The sequence below is a fragment of the Lonchura striata genome, chromosome 17, assembly GCF_046129695.1.
Source record: "Lonchura striata isolate bLonStr1 chromosome 17, bLonStr1.mat, whole genome shotgun sequence".
Classification (NCBI taxonomy): domain Eukaryota; kingdom Metazoa; phylum Chordata; class Aves; order Passeriformes; family Estrildidae; genus Lonchura; species Lonchura striata.
In genome coordinates this window covers 3,108,506-3,132,752 of record NC_134619.1, presented here as the reverse complement: position 1 = coordinate 3,132,752, position 24,247 = coordinate 3,108,506, and the positions used below count along the sequence as shown (strand labels likewise).

Genomic DNA, 24,247 nt, shown 5'->3' with positions numbered 1-24,247 from the left:
GATCTGACCCTTCACATCCATCCTTCAGGACTGATCAGTGGCTGCTGCATTGCTGCTTCCTTGCTGCAGGAAATGCAGTGGTGGTCTGGGAGCTCCTCCAGGAGCGATGGGTGAGTGTGGAGTGTAGGGGAGCAGGGCAAGGGCGATCCTGGCACAGAGCATGGGAGCAGCTCCATGAGTGCCAGCACCTGGAACATGGACACAGTGCTGGGAGCTGGAGAAACCCTGCACACACATCCCTCTGGGAGCTGGAGAGACCCTGCACACATGCACCACCAAGGGCTGACAAGTTTTCAGTACTTGAGGAGGTCTCAGGGTACTCTGTGTGTGCACACACATGCATAAACACATCCGTGAAACTTAATTTAGTAATACAGGAAAGTGGCTCCAAATGAACTGGTTAATGAAGAAGTTGGTAAGCAGAGAAAGGACTTGTGGGATTTGGGCTTTTTTGATTGTTGTTTTATTTTTTAAAGCAGATAAATTTCATCTGTAAGAATTTATCGTTCAAATCAGAGGATCTGGGGAGTTATTGAGAGTAAAGAGAGCTTTGATGATTTGGCAAGGAATACAGCTTCTAAGGCAGCACTTTGATCTGCATTTTAAATGCTTCTTTGTAATGACAGTTTCACAATTTCTTTTCTCATTTTGAGTCAGTTTTGCAGAGGTATGTTTTGAGAGAAAATAGTAACAGCACACATTATTCTTGTTGGCTTTGGAGCCAGCTAGAACTTGTAGTTCATCCCAGATCTTTTGGCTACTGTGGTAAATTTATGATTGCACCAAAAAGGAAATTAGTAAAGATGTTAAATATTATCAAAGCTTTGCAAATCTTTTGAAATCTCTCCGGTGTGAAAACTAAACTTGCATTAGCATTTCTGCTGTGGTGTGTTAAACAGTGTTTATCCAAGCATCCACCTAGTACTGCAGGATCCTGATTTAGCTATTTTTTCCCCTTCTGAAGGACACACTACTGTTTAGCACATGCATTCTTTTAGTTTTGCATTGCACCAGAAAGCTTGGCTCTAATGACTTGAGCTTTCTAAAGACAACCCTGCTGGGAACTTTTTCCTTCCCTTCTATCTACAGCACCTCCTCAGATAAACTCTTGTTGGAGGGAGAAGGTTGTTGGTGCCTACATGTTCTTATACAAGAGAGCTTTTTGCATTAATTTATGTGTTATGGAGAAGAGTAAGAATTGAGAATGTTTATTAAGGTTTTAATTTAAATTTTTCCATAGCATCTTGAATCAGTTTGGGGAGAGGTTTATACATCTCTCTCATTGGAAATCAGCAGCCTCAAGCATGATGACAAATAATCAGGTTTTCCCAAATTGGTTTAGAGCTGTGTGGCAGCTCTCCTGGTGCTGGTTTTGGCCTCTTCTGGCTCTGATGAGCTGTACCAGGCTGGCAGCTCTCTGCTTGTGGAGCAGGTGTGTAAAACAGGGCACACATTTCATTTGCAAGGTAAATTCACCCAGGAAGTTGGGTCTTCAGTACATGCAAAAGGTACTGGTAGGCCTTAGATAAATAGAGCTGTGTGTACATTTGCCTTGCATCCCTCCCAGACTGTCAGTGACTGTGCTCAGTGGGGCGTTATCCCTGTTTTTGGATCTCTCTGGAACAGGGTGCTGATTTGAAGCATGTAGCCCTGAGACATGTCAGTCACCATCCCACTCAGAGATGGTACAACCAGGGCACTGTCTGTGTTCAGGCTCAGGTTGGCATTTACTCCACCTTCACTTTTAGGTTTTTTTTAACTAAAATGCTGCTTTTTCAAGGTGTACAGAGAGGCAGCACTGCTAGAGGCTGTAATCCATCAGCGTCCCCTTTTTCTCCAGGTAGTCAGACTTGCCATTTCTCACTGGGGCAGGAGTAGGCTAATGCTCCACTTAGAAGAGGGTGTGTTTTTCACTGTGTGTGGTGTGTGTTAGCGTGTCCCAGACTGTGGTGTTACGTAAAGACACCTTGCGCATCTTTGGAAACTTGCCTCACAAGTTGTCAGTGTTGGTGGATGTCCACAGTGCTTTCAAGTGGTTCACACATTTGTGCTTGGTATATTCAGTCTCGCACATCTTTTTAATAAAATGCCTCAGACTGGGTAATTTTGCACTTGCAGTATACATTCAAAAGCATGCAGTTAGAAAGCTTTTGCACATGGCAGTTCTCTGCAAAAGCTTTTGCACATGGCAGTTCTCTGAACCATTCCTGAGACCCTGCTGAAGCCTGCAGAGCTGAGGGATTGTGTCTGTGATGGTTTGTGCTCTTCAGCAGGTGCAACAGGATTTCCCACATTTGCAAACTTGGCCCAAGCAACCCAGCAAAGCAGAATTTAGCCTTGGCAAATGAAAACTGATTAAACCCCAGGCCTGGAGCTTACCAAGGATGAAAAAAGTTACTGGCACAAAAATCAAGGCTACTTTTCAAAGAATATGTACAAGACATGGCTTGGGGATTTTTTTCCATCTCTTCATTCTGTCCAATATGTAAAGTAGCTGGTTTGTTACGCTAACCCCCTACAAATGATTGTCAGTAATAATTCTGTAAAACTGTGAATCAACTCTGCATGACTTTGTGCAAATAGACTGAGTAATTTCTTTGTTCTTTTCTTCTTACTTTGTAATTGGAGTCTGTAAAAGCCCAAAGGTTTGGTCTTGTGGAAAGCATGATTCATTTATTGGTGTCTGTGCCGACTAGTTATCTTTCAGTAATTCCAGAGTGCTGCTACAAGCCAAGAGTGATTCATACATGGCTAAGTGCACAAACAAATGGGGTCATGGCCATCTGCAGAAACTTTTCTAATCTATTTATGGTATCGGAGAAAGAAGTGGGTGTATTAAGGATGATGGAATAGGTGTCAATTACATTAGTGACTATAACTGGTTAAGTAATGCTCACCATTACTCAAAACCACATCTGCTCCTTGCTGAAGATCACAACAGCAGGTCCTGTTTAAATGTTAACGCTGGCCTGATAGGAGAGATGGATTGAGTGTCTAGCCTGCCTCCTGAGGAGCTCACCATCCTCACAGCCCTTCTGCCTTCACTGAGATTGAGACAGGGATCAGGAACTTGCACTGGGAATATTTGTCGTGGCAAACTCCGTCTCTGATGTTGCAGACCATGGTCATCATAAGCTTTACACAGAATTTGGCCTTATACTTAACTTGTGTTGATGGTCAGGGTAGGGTTTATCATTGGCACACCAGGCAAAACAGCTGTGCAACATCTCACAGTGCTGGTCAAGTGGTCAGTTTTCCTTCCAAATGCATCTGTGGTGGTTTAAAATCTTGAGGGAAGATGACCAGCATCTTACAAGTTGGCCTTTCTCTACTTCTGTCCCTTTTCACTAATTGTGAGAAATTAATTATCCCCTTCTAATTCTGATAACAAAACATCCCTGGCTTCATCTGTGTCAGAATTGCTCTGGTCAGGTTTTAGGCTTTTGCTTTTAGGCTCCTGCCCTGCTCAGGGGTGGAGGAGCTGGGCCCAGGGCTGGAGATGGTTGTGAGGAAGAGAGTTTGAGATCAGCAGTAGGAAGCAGGAGGGCAAGGAGCACTGCAGAAGCCTCTGGTTGAGGGTCTCTGGTGGGCTCCCTCTGGACTCCTGAGTGCCAGAGTCTGCCTGCTCGTCAGCCTTGCACACTGCAGCTGCCTTTGCACCTGAGATAGGTGCATCCAGCCAGATCCTGCCCTTGCAGAGCGTGGAGTGGTGTCAGTGTGTTGGACCATCCCATGTCAGCAGGATGGATGAGTGTTACTCATGATGAGATTTGGAAGTGGCCATGGCCTTGTCTCCCTGAGCCCTGGGCAGCCTGTACAGTCACTGCTCAGTTTGGTTTCAGAGGACTTGACTAGAGCACAGAGCTCACGGACTTCAATTTCTGTAAACTGAATTTAAGCATCAGCACTGGCCAAAAATATGGGAGAATTTGGCAATACATTGTTGTTGTCCTTTCACTGATGTTTTGAGCACTGTGTTCTGCTGCACCCTCCCTGCACGTGCTCCCATGAAGGGAGACAAGGCCTGGCTGACACCCTGAGTTCTCTGTGGAGGGGGAAGTGACCCAGACTTTTGCCCAAAGGACTGATGAGCCTCTCCTGATGTCTGAGCAGCTTTCTTCTCCTGCCCTTGCTTTACTTAAGTCAACAGATTGTGTAAGCCACATGCGAGATTTACCTGCAGGGCAAGTGGGAGAGAAGCAGTGCCATTTGGATGAATTCCCAAGAGACATCTAACCACTGAGCGTTCAGACTCACATTTCTGAGCTGAGTCCTACAACAGTCCTGAGCCTGCTCGTCGCCTCTTCCACTCTTCCATCTGTGGCTTTGGCGGCCGAGGACGAGTCCCAGGGAATTTGCTGCTGGCTGGCAGCTCCCCTGCGGGCTGGGCTCTGTGCTGAGCAAGCCTGGAAATTCTCCCCCTTAGTGGTTTCTGTTTAATGTTATGATTAATGTCGTTATTTCTTACGAAAACAAAAGATCCCCCCAAAGCAGAGCGTTTCCCACGGCGCTGAGGGTACATGGGGCTCACCCTTTGACCTGGCACTCTCCTCATGGGGTGAAACCCAAAGCTCAGCAGCTGAAATGACCCTGGTTGGGCTGGTCCTTGGTGCCTGTTCCTCACGGGGTGAAACCCAAAGCTCAGCAGCTGAAATGACCCTGGTTGGGCTGGTCCTTGGTGCCTGTTCCAGGCCTGAAACCAGGCTGCATTCCCTTGTGCTCTTCACAGGTATTTGTGCAATGAGATCTCGAGACTCAGTGGCTGTTCTTGGCTGCAAGGGCTCGCTGAGGGCAGATGTCTTTCCTGGAGGGGCAAGTCCTGCTCTTTCTGTGTTGTTATCATTATTTCCACCATTATTCCACTTTACCAAGGGTGGTCTCCTTGGCTTCAGTACCTCAGAGTAGCATATACAGATTAGTCTGTTCATCACTGAGCTCAGAAAGTACCTTGTCCTGCTAGGTGCTCTCTTTAGGACACTGAAGAAACAGCATGATTGATGGGCACTTGCTTCACACAATTCAGGGAAAATTTATCTTAAATTGCAATTATTTTCCACATAATAAGCAGGAATCTCATTTTTGTTGTTACACTTACATTACTGTACTGGGACTTTGTCTGAATGGGAAGATGTGTCTTTGAATTCAGTGTTTCCAACTGCTCAGGCACACTCAAGGTGTGTAACATTTAATGATACTGATCACTGGTGTGTAATGCAATCAGCGTTTATGTTTCTCTAGTGTGACTTATTCATATACACACTGCACTTTCCTCAGCTTTTTCTGGGAATGCAGGTGCTGGCTGTCCTGTCAGCTGATGAGCCAGAGGTGGGATCAAAAACAAGGAGAGAGGCAGAGGTCTCTGATGGGGGTCCTGTGCGAGGTGCAGAACAAACTGCAGGGTTACAAACACGTTCTAGCCTGCTGACAGCTTTTAATCCTCTTCGTTCTCATGGGTTTTCTTGATAAATACACTTTTCAACCTCCACTGAGTTGGCATCCAGGCCTGAATTGTAAGGAACAATAAACATAATGGACAGACTCAATTTAATAGATTTCGCTATGAGCTTTTTATTAGTGCGGCTTTAAAAAAAAAAAAAAAAAAAAAAGAAGGAAAAAGAGATGAGTGCATTTATTTTCTTGAAGTGCAGAAAGCAGCTCTCTCTTTGAAATCCAAGGGAAGCGTGCCCGAGTGGGCTCAGTTCAGCTGGTGGCTGGGAATGAGGGAAGGATCCATCCTGCTGCGCAGCCTGCAGAGCGCCGGCCGGTCTGGAATGGGTTAACAGTGCGTGCAGATGTTCAGGAATTCCTCTTTTGACTTGACCGTGGGGTTTTGCTGCTCTTCAGAGCACAAGTGCACTCCAGTCACAGCAGGTTCATGGGTTTGGAGATGCCTTTCATCTCTCCTGTTCTTGCTGCATGCCCGGGAAGGGATCACACTGTATCTTGTTGCCATGTGTCTCCCTTGGTTGTGTTTCTAGAGATTTGCAGACCCACATAAAGCATCCATTAAATTAAGCAAAATGGCCTTTAGAAAGCTACATTTCAAGTGGAAGAAATGCTTTATGTAACGTAGGGGTATGTGAGGGGACCTAAATACAAGCTTAAATTGGCTGTTACGAAAATAGGTATAATTGGGTTTTTGCACAGCGATTTTACAGCTTCTGAGTTTAATGTCCTGATGAAATCCTGCATCCAGTCCACGTGCGGCCGAGGAGATGGGGGTTGAGCAGCCTGAGTAATGGGGCTTGTTCTAGGAACAGCCTTGCCCTCGATTGCAAAACTGGACACGCCTGTAGTTTGCTGAGGCTCTGCTGTGTCTGAGAGGTGTCTGGAGTGAGGTGCTTCCCTCTCACCTGTGTTTGCCCTTCGGTCTCTCCCCTCACTGCCCGTGTCAGGGGAAGGGGCATCTCGGACCGTGGCTGTAACTGCTTGCAGGTGAACAATGCAGCTGTACCCTCCTGACTGGGCACCTGCCAAGAGCTGCAGCTTTGTTTTCCAGCCAGATCAATGCAGTTCGTTGAAGTCGTTGGGTAATTTAGTAGCTGGAGGCACCTCTGTGGGCTTGGCGTGAGAGCACTGCTTCACTTCCCCCCTCGGGAAGGCTGGGAAGGGTTTCCCTCTGAACCCAGGCTCCCCCAGCTGCATCCGGGCACAGGTGATGCTGTGGGGTCGTGGTCCAGCCATTCTGGGATCAGCAGCCTGGGGAAGTGGAGGATGTCACATTTTGGCCTTGCATCCTCATATTAATCTTTTCCTGTTTTAATATTTAAAGCCTTTCCGTTCTAATGTCTGGGGAGAGAGTATTGGCTCTCATGGGTAAAAACTGACACATCCTCTTTTGGAAAGCTCATCCCAAAACAGGTTTTCTTTATAGAAATCAAGGTGCCTTCAAGTCCTGTTGGCAGAAATTGGAAGAATATTTTTTTTTATTTGGTCTATCTTCAATCATTTAGGCCTGAGAGCTGGTTTCCTTTCTAAGGAAGCTTACTAAGATCTTGCAAGGATGAAAAAAATCTGTTGCTTTCTTTGGAATCTCTTAGCCAAGGCATGGAGGAAAGCCTGGTACTGCGAGACAGGGTGGAAAAAGCTGAGATAGTATTTGCTGCTTCTTTGAAACTATCCTTTTTAATTGTCTAAACAGCATTTCAAAGAAAATCTCTGCTCTTCTCTATGTTCTTCCAGCATTATAATTCTATATAATCACTTTTCTTTCTCTAAAAGAATAGAGCATGATTTTTTTTTTTTTTCAGAAGGGAGAAGGGATAAATTCCAGATGTTGCTGGGATACACTTTTTGCCTCTGTTTAATGTCTAGTGGCTTTCAGTAAATATGCAGCAAGAGGTGGGGCTGGTGTTTTTATTCCAGGACAAATCATCTACAACAAATCCCATCTGCTGGTGGGGGGAGAGCGTCTTTTGGGTGTGACCTGGTGGGGTTAGAGCTGATTCTGCCAGAGGCTGAGGCTGGCCCAGGTGCTCCTCTGGGGTCTTTGCCCTTGGTCACTCATGGTCTCCACGCTGCCTTTCCCACACCATTGCTGAGCTCCTGCTCTGTGGGCACAAGGGTCGGGTCCCTGGCAGGGAGTGGGCACTTCTGCTCCAAACTGGCACAGGGCATTTTTGGGAGCAGCTCTGCTCTGCAGGCAGCCCGGGCTGGGTTTAGCAGGACTCTCCTGGCAAGCCAAGCTTTTTCAGCCCAGCAAAGAACATCCGTGTGCCCTGCACCAGTGTGGGGCTGGATTCAGAAGCTGGGCTCTGCAGATGGGCAGCTCTTTTCCCTCCTTTCTTGCCTTTTCAGTGCATGCCATGCTCGTCCCTCCTCTGCAGCCTTGCAGGCTGAAGCAGCAGTGATTTTCCAGCATGTGTTGCACAGAGGCGTTGTGGGACCAACACGGCAGCTCCGTTCCCTGTTTCGTGTTTTCACCTGTTTAGGCAAAGCACATCCCTGCTTTGTTGGCAGCCTGTTGGGTTGCACAAACAGTGTAAGACAAAACCACGAGCAGGTGTTGGTCCAGCCAGGGTAATTACTGGTTCCATGCTGCTGCTGGTAGGCAGAGAGCCTGAGCCACCCTTCCCATGGAGCAGTCTGGCAGCGCTGCGGCTGCACAAGGGCTCCAGGCATGGCTCAGCCACTCCCTGGATCTCTTCCCTGCTGCCGATTGCATAAAAAAAGTTTATGCATATAAGGAGGGAGGGAGGAGAGCTGAGGGTGGCTCTGGTCAGGTTTAAAGCACCGACTTTATGTGCCAATTCTCATTTGCATTTAAAAAGTTGGCAAATGCGTGGCTGAACCTAAAGGGAAGATGTGATGATGGGAGAGGCAGGCGTGCCAAGAGAGAGGGGAGAAGCAACATCCTAAAATCTTGCATGACTTCAGAGGGTTCAGGATGGCTTCTCCCACATGTCCTAGACCATGGCCAAACATCTTGGATGAGACATGATGGGGAACACATGTGCACAGGGCATCACGCTGCATCACCTGGTCTGTGGAACAGGGAGGGGAGAGACATTGCTTTCTACCCTTTTGGAAAATGAGCCAGAGAAAAGCTGATCCTGATCCAGCCAGCTGCATGCATTCTCAACTTTTAAATTTCCTTTGGACTCCCACCCTTTTGGGTCTCCCAAGCCATTTTGGCATCCACTTTTTTCTCAGACTCTACATTTTAGTTTTGGGACTCCCACCCATTTTGGCCTCCAATCTTCTTCTGGCCTTTCACTCCTTTCCAGCCTCCCACCCCTTTCCAGGCTTTGTGCAGTGAGCTGGCTGAGCAGGAGGAGGAGGAGGAGGAGGTCCGAGCTTGTTGCCACACGTTGGTGTTTGGCTGGGCAGAATTCCTTTCTTTCCTTTCCTGTCACGCTCAGTGTCGGTGCCCGTTCCAGCGGGGTGGTGGTGCTGCTGCCCATGGGCCTGGAGGCTCAGGGCTGCCTGTGTGCATTCAGGTGACACCTCATGTTTGCCCTTTTGAACACCTGCATGTGAAGCATCTAAATCAGCCTGACTTCCCATCAGTGAGCCCAGCCTGCGACCCCTCGTTATTTAGCTGCTGCAGTAATGTACAGCGACTGTCTGATCCTTAATCTTTTCCTGGGATTAAAAAGTTGGTTTTCTCTGTCCTCCCAGGTGCATGGAAAGTAACTTTTTAAAGCTTTATTTGAGAGCAGTGATGTGCTGATGTATCCCCTGCTGTGTTGCTGCAGAGGCAGGCGCAGGGTGGGGAGCAGGCTGTGTGTCCGTGGCCCCAGCGCTGTGTCTGGCAGCATCTGCCTCCCTTGCTCTTGGGTTAAAGGCCACTTTTATAGGCCAGTAGGACTCCTTCCAATCAGACTGTACTAATTAGTACCAATTAACCATTATCAGTGACAGACAGTTCTTACAGGCTTCATCAAAGGGTCCTGTGTACACGTGTTTCTCTGGTGAACCTCCTGCGGGATGCAGAGCTCCCACCCTCCCAGAATGTGTCAGCTTGCCAGGCACTGGGGAGCATCCATGTCCCGTAATCCCTTCAGTGTTGCAGGCGGTCGCACACTGATGGGTGAGAGAGAAGTCATGAGTTATCTTCTGTTGCAAACTTCTTGCTGCTTTGTTCTCCTCACTTGAAAATGCATCTGCTGGGCATTGCTCCTGGGGTGTTGTGCAAGATTTTGCTGTGGCTCTTCCTCTTCAGCGCTCCAGAGGCACTGCCCCCGCTGTGATCATGGGTGTCAGGAGACCCTGAGCTTTCACCAGGCTCAGAGGCATGTGGGGCTCAGCTCTGTGTGTTTGCAGAGGATACAGAACGTGATAAACAGCCCACCGGTGCCTTGAAGTGCAGAGTGCTGCCCTGGGCCATGGACAGGCAGTCTGGCGCTGTTGGATGTGGCAGGGAGGTCTCTGGGGTGGGCTGGGTGATCTCAGAAACTTTACAAACCTCTGTGAAACTCTGGCATTGCCATCAGGTGAGATCAGGAGAGCGTCCTGGGGAAGCAGGGGAGAGAGGAACGGGACCTTGTGTGGAAATGTCTGGTGTGGGAAAAGCGCCTGGGGTCTTTAGCCAGGAGTGGTGGCACCTCTGGTGCTGCTGGCCCAGTGGAGATGGTGGGAGCAGGTTTCTGCTGGCCAGGGGAGCTCTGCCAGGACGAGCCCCAGGAGGGGAGCAGGGGTGTGTGTGCAGCCGCTCGGAGGTGGCTCCCATCACTGACGGATCCTTTCTGTTTTTCTTTCAAATGTCTCCAGGCACTGAATGTTTAGGTCGCACCTTTCCAGGTAAACTGGGTAAGTGAAGTATTTCAAGAGTTGCCAAGATCTAATTACGAAGGCTGATTGCATGATTGCAGCTGCTATGCTGTAAACACCCCGGTTCCTGCTCCACGGAATGGGTGGGACATTGCCTGGCCCCCAGAGCAGCAGGTACCTGCTCCTCTGCTGCAGGGGGGATGCAGTGGTGTCTGCAGAGGCTGACTGTGCAAACCTGCTGTTCTCTGTCTATCCATATCTGGCTGCGCTTTGGTAATCCTGGATGGGATTTTTTTTCTTCTGCTGTTCAGTGTAGAAGCAAGTTCAAAAGCTGAGTGGCATTTTAAGCACCAGTACTCTTTCATTTGTTTCTACTCTGGCAAACTGATGAGCAGTGCTACATTGAGGAAAGAGACTTTCACTCTGTTTTATGAAAGTAGTTGACATCCTGCACCTTTTAAGTCATGAGATGTGGGACTTCTGCTGAGTGTGGCCAGAGATGCACATGTTCAGCACAGACAAAACTGGGTGTTGGAAGCCCTGTTAAACCAGGCTCCTGGATTTGAGCTGAACCCGTTTGCAAAAAACCCTTTAAAAAGACACTGCTATAATGTTGATGGGTTTGTCTCTCAGTTCAGAATTGAGTTTATAACAGCACCTCAAAACTGAGGTGTCTTTGCTCAAATGTGGTGTCCCAAGCCTGCTGAAGAAGAACCAGCTAAATAAATTGTTAACAAGTGGCGAATGAATGATTTTAATAAATGGCAAATCAATTGCTATAGAGCCTGGAAAGTCAATAGAACTTATGACCTTGGCTTATAACCACACTCGGATCCTTAACATGCTTATAATGCCTACAAATCATTCATTAGGCTTTTATCAAGCATCAATTAGTAAAAGTCATAATCTAAAATAAGAAGAAAAAAAATTTATTTCAGTTCCTTTATTTTGAGCCTGGTGGCACAATTTGGTTGCACAGCAGGATAGCCCTTGCTTATGCAAAAAAGCTGTGAGACACCACGGGTCCCCCAGCAGCGTTATCCTGGCACAGACATCAGGCAGGGGAGCCACGGGATCCTGAGGCTGGGATCAGCCCCAGGGCTGGGACACTCACACCAGCCCGTAGGGAAACTGTCCTGCAGCAGTCAATGGTTTATTTACATTTATTTTATATTAATGCCTTAAGATCTCAGCAGATCAGGCGGGCAGGGGTAGCTGTGGTGTCCCAGTGCTCTGAGCAGCTGCTCGGGGCGTTTTTGCTCCAGCAAAAGGCGTTTGGCTGTTGCTCCATGGTTGTAAAACTCACACCCGTTTTCTTGTGCTGTGATTTGGGAAAGCGTGTGAGTGGGGATGTGTTGGAGCTGTGCTGCTCTTCCTGCTTTCCCTGGTCTTCCCATTTTTTGTGTGTGTGTTTGTGCCTCGGGGAGGGAGGCAGAGATGCAAGTGAAAACATGCGGTTTTCTTAGAATATAAATAACAGAAAATTAAGTATAATTTTTGTTTGTTGTAGAGTCATTCCCTGCAGTCTCCAGTTGTTTGCTCCTTTGCTGCACCCCTGTAGTCTTGGGGTTTTTTTTCATCTTACCAGATGGATACTATTTGGAGTGTGCTGCAGGACACTTCAGCGATCTTGCTGCGGGGTTAATTGTGCGCCCGGCGAAGAGCTGTGCTTGCAGACATCAGTGCATGCCCGGGCTTCTGAAAGCCCGGCCTGCCAGACGGGGCTGCCTCTATCAGACGGCTTTTTGCCTCGCCTTTGTTGTCTGGGTCCTTGTCTGCAGCTCCAGCCTGGGCCAGCATTCCCAGACATCGCCACCTCCACCGCCCGTCCTCCCCAGCGTCCTGGTGCTGCCTGCAGAGCCAGAACCCCAGGGAGAGATGCCCCTGCCCATCCCGGAGAGATGCCCCTGCCCATCCCGGAGAGATGCCCCTGCCCATCCCTGTGCCACCTGGGATAAAGCCCTGCACGTGGTGGGTCAGAACACCAAACCTGGACAGGGAGCAGCACTACCTTTGGTTTTCACTGGGCTTTTTTTCCTGGGTTTTTAAGGTATTCCACCATCTCTTTGATAATTCCTGGATGTCTGTGGTGTGGAAGTCAGGCTCTTGGATTCCTCTAAATGACTTGTGGAGCAGTTTGGTTGAGCTGCAGCCGCTGCCCTGATCTGTACGCTGGGGCATGGTCAGGCACCACTGTGTCCCCTCCATGGGGGCTAAAAGAAGAGGTGCTGCAGTTTCTGGTGGATTTTGAGTTAGCTGTCCTGCTTCTGACAGAGGGTGGCTTGGAAATGGGTACAGAGGGGAAGGAGAGAATGCCCTCAACAAATGGCTATTCATCTTATTTAGGAGGAGGTGCATTCCTTGAACTCTGTAAAATCAAAGGGCAGGTGGAGGGTTTCCACCAAGCAAAATTCACGTAGCTAAACATGTAAGTACATGAAAATGTGTGATTTCTTAAAAGTTTGGGTGAATTCTGGGAGAAGCTGGGTCATGCTCTGCATTCACTGCAGTGCTCCCCTGTGAAAATGCCAATGTGCACCATTCTTTATTTTATTGTTGTGGGTTTGGGCATTTTGTTATATTAGTCTTAAATGCGTTTGTTTCCATAGCTGCGCACTGCTGATAAAAATCCCAGTGTGGGATCTCTCATTCTCCCTGTGCATGTGCACCAAAAATAAATGCCAGGCAGTTGTCAGGAGATGAGCTGCTGCCGTAGCAGGTGCCAGGCTGTGAGGAAGGTCTGGCTGGACCCTGCTGAGGCTGCGGGTGTGTGGCATCTTGCCACGGTGCCACCATCCACTGTCCTGCCACAGCTCCTGGCTCTGTTGGTGCCTCAGTAGTCCCAGGGACCTGGAGCACCTGGGGAAGGAGTTGACACTGGACTAGTGATGTCTTGGAGATGGGGTAGGAAGAAACAGAGGGAAGGGGAGAAGAAAGTCCTTGTCCCTTTTTGTTGTGTAAGGTGTGGATGAAGTGTGCTGATGAAGGATCGGCATCTGGTGGCTACCAGGGTACTGAAACTCGTCTCGTGCTCTGAATTCACTGTATTCACCATCATCTGTTTGTAAATCACCTCTCATCAGAAGGAGGTGGGGATTTAATAGCTGTTTAAAGGATCTCAGTTGCTGGGTCTGGTTTTGCTTGGTCTCAGGCTGTAACTCCAGAGCTGGCAGAAGGAGGGGGGGTGGTTCCCTGCAGCTGCCTGAGGTGGCTGCTGGCTGTGCCCAAAGTTGCCCATTCCTTGTGGAGCGGTGCCACTGGGCCAGTGAGTGTCACTGATGCCCAGGGTGGCACCACACCACTGCCACCGTGGTTTTACACCTGTACAGCTGGGCTGGAGCACATCTTCCAGGTATTTACTTTTCCTGCAGGAATAGTGAAAGGTTTTGTTTTGCCCAGAGTTCTGATCTGTGGTTCCCAGGTTTGCCTGCAGCCCCACTCTGTGCTGGGTGTGCTCGGGGCAGCTGCTGTCCCTGCTGCCTGTGCTGGCATGGTCAGGGCATGGCCAGGGTGTGGGATCACCCCAAAACCTTATCCCGAGGGCACATGGGAGTGGATGGCCGGGAGTGCTTCTCCTCACTGCTCTGCCAGGGGTGTCCTTAACCCCCCCAGATGCTCTTTCTCCTTTAATGCATCTTTTTAAGTAGTGGGTAAGTGTTTTCTTTCTGGCAGAGATGAACAAGGGATTTTAATAGGACTTTTATTTTCTCTTCATGCAGTTCCCTGGCAGTAACCTGCCGTTAGCTCCGGCATTTATTTAGGGTATTTATATTTTCATATGTGGGAAAGCCAAGGGGTTTGATCAGGGTCGCACAAGAAATGTATTTTAAAGCTGGGTCTTCGGGCTTTTTTTGAATGTTGAGCTGACCTCTAGGCTTGGCAGAGAGGGAACATCTTGGTTTGTCCCCTTTTAACTGAGCCACGCAGGGAAAGCAGAAAATAAAGAAGCATATATTTCATTTTTGCTCCTTCTTGTTGGCAATCCGCGCAGGGCTGGACTCGCAGGATGAGGAGCGCGAGGATGCTGTGTGCACGGGAGGCAGAGGCAAACCCGGGGCTGGGAATGCGATGGGTTCCTTGGCGTGCAGGGCTTGCAGCAGCGCGGGCAGGGGCGGCGGCCGCCGGGGCCGGTGCCGGGGCTGCGCGCCCTGCCCGCGGCCGCTCCGCCCGCAGCCGCGGAGCCCGCCCCGCCGCCGAGCCGCAGCACAATGCTCCCTTCACTCCGCGGCAGACTGCAGGTCTAGACGCTGTCCCTGCCTTTTGTTGTCGGGGTCACAGGTTAGGGAGCGTTCCCAGCTCCGTTTCCCCCCGCTGATCGGGGATCGCTCCCCGCGCGGAGTGCTGCGCCCCTCCGGAGGGAGTCACCCCGCTCCCCGAACACGCTCAGATTTAAATTATCGTGGCAGCTCCCAGAGAGAAATGTGCTTTTGAAAGGCAGCCGGGATCACCCCCCACTCCAGTTCTTGCCGGCACAGATGCTCAGCTGACACCAGCTAAATAGAAACCTTTTAGCTCTTGCCAGTAAGTCTGGAGCAAGCTGCCAAAAAGCATCGAGGACCAAGACACAAAACGAAGTCAGGCCTGAGCGAAGTACTTGCAAACGAAGGATGGAACTGATGTCTCTTGATTTTTAGCACGAGGTGCTTCAGTCTCGGGTTTTTGGTTTTTTTTTTTCCTAAATACAATGGTGGCATTTTAAATGTTTTCAGCAGATACAAAGCAAGTAAGTCCCCTAGCAACAAAGGGAAGGATTTTCCCTTAGTGCGGGCTTTTTTAACACGAAGCATTTGTGAAATTTTCCTTCCCCCTTAAAGACAAGTTTGGCTGAAGGAGACATTTTTAGTGGCTTTTGGACATATTTAGAGATGGGGTTTGAAGCTGTGATGTTGCCCCTGCCCCAGCCCGCCCTTGTCAGCTTTGCCTTGGCCAGAAGGTGCCTCTGGGTTCCCACCCCTTGTCTGGAGGAGGGAGGTGCACAGGAGGAAATGGTTTGATAAAGAAGTTGGGAACAACTTTTTTTCTTCTTCCTGGCAAGAAGACGTAACAAAAAATTGGCAGGTTCATGCTTTTTAATATTGAATTAAAATCTATTAAATAGTCACAGAGAGCCAAAACCTGAAATTGCTGTTAGGCACTACTCTTGGTGAAGTGAAATGCTTCTGGATCTGGCTCATTTCTGAATTTTGTGTGTGTGTGTTTGTATCATGTGCGAAGAATGAGTCTATGAAGCTCAGATAGAGGTTTTAAATAGAAATAATGCTGGCAGCTCTTTCTCTCTGAATCCAGGGCTATTATGTGTCTGGCTCTTGCCAACATGAATTGCTGAGGAAGTTCATGTGAACTCCCTGGCTGATTTGACAGCTGCGCAGCCATGGTGGGTTCGAAGCCCAGGCACTGCTGAGCAGAAGTGATGACATTTTTTGGTGTTTCTTCTTTTCAGAGGGTGAGGATGGACCAAGGGAGCCTGTTTCCCACCCCAGTCCTGGCACAGACAGGGATGAGCATGTTGAGCAGTGGTGGCCCAACTTTTTACCCAAAGCTTTATCTGTGGTCCCAGATGCTTCCACTCTCAGGGGAATGTCACTGATTTGTGGGGGACATGGTGGGGACACAGGCCATCCCACTGGCAGTGGTGGAGACCACAGAGCCTCTAAACCTGCCCCTGTTGCCCCAGTGGGAATCCTCATGCACCTGTGTGCAGTGGGAGCAGTTTGGGGTTAATTCCTCTGCAAACCTGCAGTGCAGCGAATGATGCTGCTTGTACGGGGCGTGGGGGGAAGTAATGTTAAATTAAACTCTCCGTAAGGGAAGAAAAGCATCCAGCCCCATTCTTTACTGCTCATTTTAGTAATTTCTTCCAGATAACCTACACATCTGTGTCAGTGCAATTAAAGCAGAAATTCTGTCTAATGAACAGTTGTAGCCCTTGGGCTATTGCGGAATGAACAATGAAGTTGGAAACAGTCTTATTAAAATAATAATTAAGAAACAAGGGTTGGGAGACAGAGGGAGGTGCAGATGAGGTGGTGGTGGGATGTTATAGGGTGAGGAGCAGAGAAGAACTGAACTCAGGCTGGTTCTGGACTTCCAGGGGTGACTCCCACCGTGACCCTCCCCTGGGCACAGGGTCATGCCATGTCCCAGCAAAGCAGTCCCAGGCCAGGCTGCACTGGCATGGGAGTGTTGGCCTGGGGTGGCTGTGGCCTGGCCCCGGCCTGTTCAGCAGATAAGTGATTTTGCCTGTGTATTTTATTTTGAGGTTTTCTTGTTCTTCAACAATTCATAAAGCTCAGAAAGGAATAAGAGTGTTTCTTGTGTTAGACAGGATTATATTTTGTTGTTTTTGTTTTTTTTTTTTTCCAGAAAAACATACTTTCCCAGTAAAAAAACCAACACTGCATACCCACATTGTTTTTACTTTCTTTTCTTTTTTGCATTCCTGAGGACTGGGACTGAGCAGGCTTAACTGTGTCAGTGATGGGGACTGGGCAGTTTTTCTCATGTGATACAGTTTATTATTTTGTTTCTAAGTAAATAACAACAAAAAATTCCTTTTCAGTGTTGTTAACCCTTGGGGTTATAATACTGTTTCTCCAGAAGTCATCATTTTATGCCAATAAATCAGTTAAAACTTGGAGCTGGCTCTTTCAAACTTAATCCATTCCTATTTAGAAATGCATGTGCTGCAGAAAGCTACTGACATCTCAGATTAATAAAATAAATTTTAAAAAAAAGCAAATGCCATAAAAAAAGAGGCCAGACAAATCCCACTGGAATGATACATTGGAATGATTTTAGTAGGATTTATATCTAGGAGCTGTGGGGGTTTTGTGGTTTTTTTTTTCCTTTTGAAATGGTTGTGAACCAGAGTGATTACTTATCATTTTCATTTTAACTCCATCTGACAAATCGTTTTAGATGGAGAAAGCAATACTGCGTCTTTAAATGGCTACTCTGTCAGCGCATCTTGCAGGGCTTTAAATGCCCTTTGTTATCGCAGTCTAGACAGGACGCAGGCGGAATATTTGATATGTTATAAGGCAGAGATGTGACAAGGTTGAATTAATTTACTGGCTTATTTAAAGCTGAATTTCAAAACATTTTTCCTTACAAACTTGTTTTTTTTTCCTCTTTCTATCCTATATATATTTTTTTTTTCCAAGTTCGTGCAGTATGTTTCAACTGTTTAGACTGGGAGAGGAGACATTGGCTTACTGCAGCCTGCAGTACTTTAATTGCCCTTTTTATGACTGTCTAGACATCATGCAGATGCATGTTTGTGGTGAGAAGACATTTCCCCCTCTGGTTATACGATAGTCTGAAACCTTTACATTCCCTATCTCCTTACCCCCTCTGCCTTGGAATGCGCTCTACTCCCTCCATCCCTGAAAAATCACTTTCCCCCTCAGTTTTATTTTTTGAAGGACACTTCGGCCCCCGTTTTCCTGCTCTTTTCCAGAGGCTGGTGTGCGGACGCTGCGTGGGGATGGAGCTGTGAGGAGGGGATGGCTCGGGGGTGTCCCCGCAGCCGCTCCCCGCCCGGGTGCGGGTCCCGGCAGGAGCGGCGGCCTTTCAGCGGGTGCGGGGTTTTAGTTATGCAGACCGATGCATTAATTAACCCCGTTGCCATAGCTGCTGCTTTATTGTTAAATGCGGTGAAAAGGGGACAGGCTGTGTCCGTGGATAATCCTCCCGTCGGTGCTGTGCCCTCTCCCGCCCCGGTGCGGGGCAGCTGCCGCCCGCATCCCGCATCCCGCATCCCGCATCCCGCATCCCGGCGGGCAGGTGGCGGGGCACGGCCGGCCCCACGGCGGCCGGGCCGGGCCGGCCGGGGCTCCACCGCCTCCCCCCCGAGCCCATTGTGCGGCCTGACCCGCGGGTCGGCTCCCCGCAGCCCCCCTGCCCCGTCTGTCTGGGGATGGGACGGGGGAGCGGGACAATGGGGCGGCGGGAGGGACGCAGATGGGCCGGGATGGGGATGGGGATGGGGATGGGGATGGGGATGCTCGGGAGAGAGGGCAGAGCAACCTGGGATGGGGATGGGGATGCTTGGGAGAGGGGGCAGAGCAACCTGGGATGGGGATGGGGATGCTTGGGAGAGGGGGCAGAGCAACCTGGGATGGGGATGGGGATGCTTGGGAGAGGGGGCAGAACACCCCAGGATGGGGATGGGGATGCTCAGGGAGGGCAGGAATCCCCGGGATGGGGATGGGGATGCTCGGGAGAGAGGGCAGAGCAACCTGGGATGGGGATGGGGATGCTCGGGAGAGGGGGCAGAACACCCCAGGATGGGGATGCTTGGGGAGGGCAGGAATCCCTGGGATGGGGTTGCTCAGGGGAGTGGACAGAGCACTCCGGGATGAGGATGCTCGTGGAAGGGGACAGAGCACCCCGGGATGGGGCTGAGGATGCTCAGGGGACAGGGACAGATCACCCCAGGATGGGGATGGGGATTGGGTCTCTTAGGGAGGGCAGAGAACTCCAGGATGAGGATGTTCAGAAAGAGCAGGTGACCCCAGCCCAATTCTTGGCCCCAAACCCCATCTGTGCCTGGCCTTCTCTGTGTCTGCACCCTAAAACTTGCACACGCAGAATCCCCCAACGAAACAGACTTCCCAGCAGATCTGCTGTGGGAGTTTAAACCTTTCTCAGGCTGTTGCTGCAGCTGAGGTGGAAGTAAATTTATTACCTTTAATTTTGTCAGATTTGGGGCGGTTGTACTCACCTCCCCCATTCACTCTGGTGTGTGTGTGTGTGTATATATATATATATATATAAAAATACAATTTTTTTTTTCACATCTCTGCGAGACTGTGCACATGCATTCGCTCCCATCTGGTGGTAGCGACCAGTTCAGACCAGTTCAAGAACTGAATTTGAATCCTTCAGTGACCAGACACAGTGTGCCTTGTCTGGGCATTTGCATGCATTTTGCATATTTTTTCCCTGCAATGCATAATTCTGCCTGTAACTTAAGATTATCCTTGTTCCCTGGGAATAACTTGCCTTGTGAAAGGTCACTCCTCTGGCGAGCGGGAGCTGCAGAGTGGCACCGATGATAGCGGCGCTTGGGAAGAGGCAGAGCAGGGAGTGTTTCCCATTTTTTGGCCCTGGGCTGTGCTGAGGAAATCCGGTCGCAATTCCAGCCCTGTCATGACCTGTGTGGCTTTGGCCAGCTTGCTCAATCTCGTTTCGACACCCGTCTGCGAGCCAGGGCAGCCCCTGTGGCACTGCTGCCCGGGGCTGCGAGTCCTGCAGCCCCTGTGGGAGCTGCAGCCCCAGGACAGGGCACGGCAAGGTCCCAGCACTGCTCCCAGATGTCAAGGGGCTCCTCGGGGCTGTGCTGGTTGATATGTGAGGTGGTGTGAGGGAGCCAAGCTGGTATGGAGTAGAAATGCTGGAGGAGCACAGGTGAAGAATTCGAGCTGTTTTGTGGCTTTTCTGCACCTCACTCATGTCCCTGAGCGGGTGCTGGGTGTGAGTTGTTGGGTGTCATGCTTGTGGCAGGGAGGCACAGGCACTGCTGCTGTCCTGTGTCTCACTCGAGGTGCCCTGCACGAGCACTGCTCCCACAGGACTTGCTGGGCACCGTGGCAGGGGCTGGGTGCTGGCACTGGGGCACCTGGATCTGCTTTGGTCTCTGACAGGGTCATGGCTGAGCACAACGGGAATTGACCAGTGGATGGTTTCCCCAAGAATGAGTGGAAATGGAAACTTTCTAGGAGACAGCCAGGGTGGAGAACCTGGTACTATCCAGCATTTTTTCAGCTGGGAGAGGCCGTGGTTGATGCCAATGGCATCCACAAGCCCCCGTCTGCACAGCCCCGTGCTGTCCCTGGCGTGCGCCGGGGTGTCCCCAGGGAGTGGGACAGCCTGTGCCATCTCCCTGCCCTGCTGCTGCTGCCTCCTGTGTGCACAGCCAGGGCAGCCTGCTGGCTCCTGGTGACCTGCAGCCTTCAAGGCGCCTCGTTGTGCTGGGCTGGGTGACAAATGCACCCCACGTTCCCTGGTGTCCCCATGGCAGCAGGCTCTGGCACCGCTGGGTGATGCAGGTGGATGGGGCTGCGGGAGGCTGCAGGTGCCCTGCCAGTGTGAGGCAGCTCCATTGCAGTGGGAGACATGGCTGGGAGGAAGGTGGAATCAGAAACCCAATCCCTGTAATTGCCATTTGCTTTCTGGAGAGGGGGCAAAGCCCTCCCTGCATGGAGCACTTGCTCTCCTTGGAGCGTCCGCGTCTGGCAATTTGTCTGTCGAAACAGATGTGGGCAGCGACAAACATCTATTTCTATAACTAGAAACAAATTTGGTAATTGCCTCTTTCAACAGGACTTGCTCAAGCAGGAAATGAAATTCCTAAATGGCAGTTAGCAAAAGTATTTATAGCTAAGTTCATAAATGAGATGTGCTTTCCTTTGTCATGAGTTTCTGCTGGGTGGAAGGAAAAAAAAAACCTCTACAGTAGCAAGCCACATATTGATCAGGAGTGTTTCCAGAGTATACGAAAATACTTATTTATTAATGTGTTTATTTTTACTGGCTGTTAGAAATACCCCTGACAAACAAAACCTGTTTGGTCTTTCAGGGTCAGCTGGTGGGGTTTGATCCGGATATTGTGTGCTGTGTTTTTTCACTCATTATTTAGTTGATTTTTTTTTTTTCCCTGGCTCAGTCTATTTAAGACTGCAGATGGTAAACTCTAGTTCTTGTGTTCCTCTCTCTTGGTGCTCTTGTTCAAAGGGGTGGGTGATGTTTTGCCTTCACCCCTGCCCAAACGTCATTCAGGCCTGATGCTATTGTGCTTCCTCTTGGGAAGCAGGAGGTGTTTTGGATGTTCTCAGCTTGGTGGGGGCCATGAGCCCTGCTCAACATTTTCTAGTGAGCAAGCAAATTTACCTGTCTTTTAAGTGCAAAATCAAAATGACTTTATTCTTTTAATCCAGTTCATCTGTTCTCACCCTTGGGAGTAACTTCAAAAGCCATGTACTCCTTCCAGTCATCTCTGTAGGCTGGGATCAGCCTGACTGTGTGTGAAATGCCTTGTCTAAAAATCCTGGAAAAGGGGAGGGTGAGAGAAGTAGGCACAGAAGAGAGAGAAGGGGTTGGCATATGCAAGATTTCGGAGAGTCAGTGTGTCCCAAAGAACCTTGTTAGTGCTCATGGCTCTGAGGGAGCTGTTTCATGTCTCCAGGAGTTTCTCTAAACAAGTGTCCGGCTGACAGGTCTCTGCTCGGAGCCCAGAGCATCCTGGCTGACAGAGCTGCTGACCCCAGCTCTCACATTTGCCATTTCCCTGTAAAAGCTGAGTTCTGCCATGCTGGTCCTGCCTCTGTGGCCCTTGGATGCACGTCCCACTCCCTGCAGCTGCCACCGAGCTGGGTGAGCTGGGGAAGGTCACCTTGTGAAAACAGGCCCAGTGGTGTGGCCAGGACAGTCGCTGTGGTTTTTAAGCACTAAAAAATGTTCTGAGGCCCAAGCAGTCTGATATTTCTGTGACTATTAAGCATGAAATGGGGCTGTTTCCTTTAAAACAAACAAAACTGGGGGTGGGGGGATGAGGCCATCATTTGCCAGTGACTCAGAGGATGTGATGCTTGATTACCTGGGGTGACATCTGAAGAAAAAAAACCATATTAAAAACAGTTACAGCTCAAGGCTTGGTGCTGTGAACAAGACTTCTTGAGGCCCTATTCCCTGTTTTCCAGCAATGGTTTTTTTTCAACTGGCTCCTTTTCTGAGTCTCACCTGCTCCCTGCCTTTCTGCCCCATCCTGCCCCCATCTCAGCCTGTCATCACTGGCTTGCACGGTGTCACTTCTGCTCACTGCATCAGAATTGACTGTGCTGAATCCAGAAATGAAGTTTAGCTGTTAACTGTACTGATGATGCGTGAAGCAGGCCCAAAATGATCTCTTCCCAGCTGTCCTGCCTGTTGTCACAGGCCTGATCCTGGTTCCTTTGGTGCCTCGGTGTTGCTGCAGCTTCAAGGTGCTGCCAGTCAGTGCCAGCAGCAGCACTATCAATATTGAGAACATATTCTGTATCTTCCCTTGCTCTCTTGTAAACAAACACAACTGTTGACAATCTGATGGGCCCTTGTATCTGGTTTTATGGAGGTATTAGAAGATAAATGTAGCAGATGCTAATACAAAAATAGTGCAGTAATGACTTTGCCTGCTCTGATTGTTTCTGAGATGACCTAGCAGATGAGCGAGGGTGAGTAATCTGCCATCTGAAGTTCTTTGTTCTTTCATCTCTTCTGTGCTGTCCACAGCCTCTGAGAGGGACAGCACTCTTTAAGGAGAGTATGTGTGTGTGTAAGAATGTGTAAGAGTCTGTGTGTGAGTTTGTAAGAGAGCATGTGAGCATGTTAAGAATGTGTAACTGTGTGAGTGTGTTAAAAGTGTGAGGGTTTTTTTAAACTTCTTTCTTTAGGAGTTATGGCTAGCACAGCTACATTTCTTCATCTTAGCCATTATCTCTTGAGTAATTTCACTTCTTCTCATCACTTCTCACATGATGCACAATTCCAGTACATACAGAAATTGTAATTGAAGCTTGGGGATGACTGGTTTGACCTGCAGATGTGTGTTATACCTGGCTGAAAGCATAGGTCATCTTGGCTGAGACCTTGCCTGTAAGCTGTTCTGTCCAGCTGTAAATAATAGCTGAGTGTCTGGAATGATTGCAGCAAAATACAAGTTTTGGTTTAAGTTTTTTTTTCTCTTCTATACTTGTGGTGGTTTGGAGAGTTTGTCTTCTGCAGAGATACTCTGTGTGGAAGGAAGAGCGTTAATAAAGTTTATAGGAAGCATTTTATGAACTGAAATGTAGCTGTAAAAGGCAAGGCAATGCATTTAAAGTGTAACCCAGCCTCACCTCCCCTACGGCTGTGAGGGTGCTCCCAGCATCACCATTGACTCAAATCACTCTCCCTCCTTGTAAATATATAAATTAATTTAAACCTGTGGGTGCCAGTATTCTGTCTGTAAGGACTCGAGGAAGCTCCTTCCTGCAGCATCTCCTGTGGAGCTGTGAGTGTGGTCTGCAGCGTGGCCCACACATAAATCCATCAATTTGAGACACTTCTGAGCTTTATGGTCTTGGTGACTGGGCAGCAGGGTGGGCAGCAAAGGCATGAGCTTGTAAATAACCACAGGAGAGTGGAGTCCCCATCACTCATTGATGCATCTCCATAACCCACTGTGAAGTCCTTGTTCAAGGCCACGCGTGGTTGGAAGTGGCAAGCGAGCAGCAAACGTGAAGAATGGGACGTGACAAGTGCTTCTCCTTGGTCACGAAAACCCCGTTTTAGGGTGCTGGGAATCTTGGGGGGGAAAATGCTGAGTTGCAAAACGGTCGCACGCACAGCGCCCGGCTCCCGGAGCTGCCGCGTCTAGACGGAAAATACGGAAAAGCAGGTTGTGTCACTTAAATGTGGTGTCTGAACCTGTTAGTTTGAAACGTATTCTGGAATAAAAATTATGCAAAATTAAATTAGTGTGACCTTGCTTTGCATTTGGAGGCGGAATATGCCCATCTTGTAAAGCCTAGTGCATTTATAACACTTCCCTTGGGGAAAATCACAGAGAGAAATGGAATGAGGTCTCTTCTAATTGAAAAGTGACAATGATTAGGAAGCCAAATACAAAATGTGTTGAGTATTTTTTTTTTCTTGTTTTGTTGTGTGTGTGTTTTTAAGAATACCAGTAGAATTATAAATTATGTGCTTTGCAGTTTGGCTTGTTTTTCATTCCCCAAAGGCTTTTTATTAGCATAGCAGCTGAATTGCACTCGTATAATAGCATATTAACTCAAACTTTGGGTTTTTAATGATCTTTCTTCATTAGTTTGACTGAGCTGCTTGGATAAAAATCTTACGGAGCATATCCAGCTTTCCAGTGTGTTGGGTTTGTTTTCCTTTCTGCAGAAAAGAAGCCCATGAAGACAAGTTAAAACAGAGGGAGTTGGCAGAAACTTTGGTGCCTCGAATGGGTATGAGTCTCTTGAAACATGAAAAGCACAAATTGAGTGTGTGG

General features: G+C 48.9%; 1 protein-coding gene across 3 annotated transcripts in view; it reads left to right on the top strand.

The window, feature by feature from the left end:
- The window catches only part of PMEPA1 (prostate transmembrane protein, androgen induced 1), a 43,311-nt gene that overhangs the window by 4,806 nt on the left and 14,258 nt on the right, over positions 1–24,247 (top strand). For 2 of the 3 annotated variants that reach the window (XM_021553607.2, XM_031506558.2), the window contains exon 2: positions 10,213–10,251. The exons of the other annotated variant lie outside the window; for it this stretch is intronic. In XM_021553607.2, the coding sequence (XP_021409282.1) occupies positions 10,213–10,251 (39 nt within the window). The remainder of the gene's footprint in view (positions 1–10,212; positions 10,252–24,247) is intronic. 3 annotated transcript variants of the gene reach the window in all.